Raw genomic sequence first — 3,596 nt, forward strand, 5'->3', positions numbered from 1 at the left:
AAAAATTTTTTTTTTAAATCAAAATTTAAATTTAAAAAATATATAAATTGGGAGAGAGAAACATGAACAAAGATAATCAGCGCTAATATATATAATAATATTAAATTTATCATTAAAAATATATAAATACATACTATTTGCGAAAAATATTAATTGGAAAATTTCTTAGAGTGGAGTGAAAAAATTAAATAATGTATATGAAATGTGAACATGAACTGTAATATTAAAAAGCCTAAATAAATTAAAGCATCAAATAGTATACTATAATTAGGGTTGTGGCCTTAAAGCATCAAAATGGTATTATACTTATAATAAGGGTTGTCAGATTCAAAATAAAGCGGGAGAGAAGAATTTATTCATAATTCAAAATATAAAAAAAATTTTACAATAAATTTTTGTCTTAATTGCTATTAAAATTAGATGCTCTACGTTTCTTTAAATCTATGTAATTTATATATGATTTAAATTAATGGAATAAAAATATAAAAAAGAAATATTAAACTAAAAATTTTATTAACTAATCAATAAATAATTGACTGTTTTTGTATTTAAAAAATAATATTGAAATATGCAAAATTTCTTCAAACTTCCAATATTATTGTATCTATTTGATTTTAAATATAAGATAAATATTTTACAATCATATAATGATCATTTTGAGAATTAGATCGTTTTAAAATTATAAGCTGTTTATTCCTTCTTTTCTAAAAATGAACAATAGAATAAAATAACCCTAAACAAGATGTCTTTTTAAATATGATAAAAAAAAAATAAAAAACTGGCCTTAAGTTTCTGATTAAAATAATTTTAAGAATTTTATATTTTAAATTTCTATAGAAAATACTCAATAAAACCTATACATATATTTTGATAAAATCGGGAGAAAGCATAAATTAATATAAGCCAATCGGGAGTTTGCGTCAAAATCGTATCTGGCAATACTTATAATATAATACAAGATATAAAAAATTGAATTTGCTGGAACATTATTCACGTATGATTCTTCTTATCGTATCCGATAAATAATAAATAATTTTTTTTTAAATTAATTAATGGGTAATGTAATAAATTGATTTTAAAAAGTTATATTCTAATAATGCAATATAAATGGTATAAAAAGGATATTTAAATTATCAAATAATATGATATCTTACTTCCTTTACTGAGACCTGCACGGAAATACTAGGTTGACATACAGGAAACAAATAACAACTTTACTACAAGAAATTTAAAGATTGGAAAGGTGGAGAAAGATTTGGAAACTTGAGAAGCATTTAACAAACAAGAAGATCTACTAATGGTTAAATTTATATGAATTTTATTTGTATATAAATATCATATATGATTTAGAATATGGTTATAAATAAAGTAATATGTGTGATACTTAAAACAGTTTTGAAGATATATCTGTTTAATTTTCATCAACTGTTTAATTTTCATTCGAAAATGTAATTGCTATATACCATACTTTCAATTCATATTTCAAACCTGAAAACCCAAATCCTGGAAGAATTCTAAGAAAATAATCCTTCGAAAGTTGTTTTCTCACAATAGTTTAAATAATTGAAAAATAACATGTGTTTTTTACTCTATAGGGTTCGTAACAAATCGATGGAAATTTTAAAAAAGGTTTTGCCTATTAATTTAATGAGATCTGATATGTCTACTACTAATGTCGATGAACCAAAAAATATTTATGACTTTAAAGTTAAAACAATAGATGGGGAAGAGATTAAACTTGATAAATACAAGTAAAATACCAATATTTATTTATAAAATAATATATTAATAAAGAGATAAAGTATTAATTATATCGAATGTGGCATCACAATGCGGTTTTACTAATTCTAATTATAAACAATTTCAGGAATTATATAATAAATATGCTGATAAGGGATTTAGTATTTTAGCTTTTCCATGTAACCAATTTGCACGACAAGTAAATTATTATTTTGAATATTTTATTTATTTAACTTATTAAGGAACCTGCAACAGAATGCCAGATTAAGGATTTTTCCAAAAAATATGATGTAACATTTGATATGTTTTCAAAAATAGATGTAAATGGTTCAAATACAGAGCCATTATTTCAATATTTGAAAAAAGCTCAGAATGGTCTTTTATTTGAGTAATTTTTATTTTATAAAATTTTAAAAACACATACACAATCTAGTGCCATTAAATGGAATTTTACAAAATTTTTAATTAATAAGGAAGGTGTTCCTGTTAAAAGATATGCTCCAAATGTGGAACCACTAGTAATTTATCATTAATTAATTTCTCTGATCTTTAAATAAATTATTAGTCAATAGAAAAGGATATAGTGGAATTATTGGAGGCAAAATGAAGTATTTAAATAAATCCTGCCTACTCTTAATTCATATGTTCAAAAAAAATATATTTATTTTAATAAATATTGCTTATGTAATAATGTGATAGCATAATTTTGTGATTAAAAACAAACTTCAATATATGTTTTATTGTTTATAGCTTTTTATTATGATAATATATTTTTATATTATTTTGTAATAAACATGAATTTGATGTATTATCAACTTAAAAAATTAATAATTCAAAATATTTTTTTAGACCTATATTTTAAGTCACAAGTACCTATTTTAGCTTATTAATTATCTTGAAATGCTCCTTTTCCTACAAACTGTATTGGTATGGTTAATAAAATTATGGCTCGGGGGTGGCATATAATTATATTTGAAATGGAATATATGCATTTGAGGAAATTATCTCAAATTAGTTAAAATACACCTCCCCCCCCCTCAAAAAATTTAAAAAAATTATATACAGATGTTATTTTTTTTTATGGGGGGGGGGGGTGGGGGAATAGACTTCTTATTTTATTTGTTCATTATTTTTAAAAAAATTAAAAAGTTTTTGCCCTTTGGACATTTTGATATGAATTTTATATCAAATTTAAACAATTTCTAAAATTTTACCCTCAAAAATAAATTATTAGTAAGTCAATAGCTGTTAAATGATTTGGTCATTGAAAAAATATCTATTCATTTGACGACTTTTATGAAGTTGTATCATTAAAATATATTTGAAACAAAGTAGCAAAAAGCCTTTATTTTATTAAAAGTAGTATAATATTATTTCCTACTAATGAAAACGAATAATTAGTATATAAAATTATTCGATTGGAATAAGAATAATATTATGAATATGAATAATATTATGAATATGAATAATATTATGAATATGAATAATATTATGAATATGAATAATATTATGAATATGAATAATATTATGAATATGAATAATATTATGAATATGAATAATATTATGAATATGAATAATATTATGAATATGAATAATATTATGAATATGAATAATATTATGAATATGAATAATATTATGAATATGAATAATTCTAATATTAAAATAATTGGTATTAGAATCTAAAAATTCTAATATTCGATGGATATTTCATTTTATTAGATTAATTTATTTTATTCGAATCGAAATATTCATTTTTATTTGAATTATTCAATATTTTTTAATGTTTTTAATAATAATTAATCAGTTACCATTTATATTGAAAACTTGTTAACACGTGATGAGATGCACCATTTGTT

The 3,596-nt window shown here is 21.2% G+C and overlaps 1 protein-coding gene across 2 annotated transcripts; it reads left to right on the forward strand.

The window, feature by feature from the left end:
- The first annotated feature begins 1,587 nt into the window (after positions 1-1,587).
- On the forward strand, positions 1,588-2,519 carry LOC135928264 (uncharacterized). Of its 2 annotated transcripts, XM_065464676.1 has the most exons (6): positions 1,588-1,751; positions 1,795-1,939; positions 1,983-2,128; positions 2,174-2,258; positions 2,306-2,373; positions 2,408-2,519. In XM_065464676.1, the coding sequence occupies exons 1-5, from the start codon at positions 1,612-1,614 to the stop codon at positions 2,345-2,347; spliced, it is 558 nt and encodes a 185-aa protein (XP_065320748.1). In that variant the 5' UTR covers positions 1,588-1,611; the 3' UTR covers positions 2,348-2,373; positions 2,408-2,519. The 2 variants fall into 2 exon arrangements, with proteins under 2 accessions (XP_065320748.1, XP_065320747.1); XM_065464675.1 differs by lacking the exon at positions 2,408-2,519 and having other exon boundaries at positions 2,306-2,374.
- Positions 2,520-3,596: the final 1,077 nt, after the last annotated feature.

This window comes from Gordionus sp. m RMFG-2023, chromosome 4 (genome assembly GCF_954871325.1).
Source record: "Gordionus sp. m RMFG-2023 chromosome 4, tfGorSpeb1-WG-v2, whole genome shotgun sequence".
In the NCBI taxonomy this organism is placed as follows: Eukaryota; Metazoa; Nematomorpha; class Gordioida; order Chordodea; family Parachordodidae; genus Gordionus; species Gordionus sp. m RMFG-2023.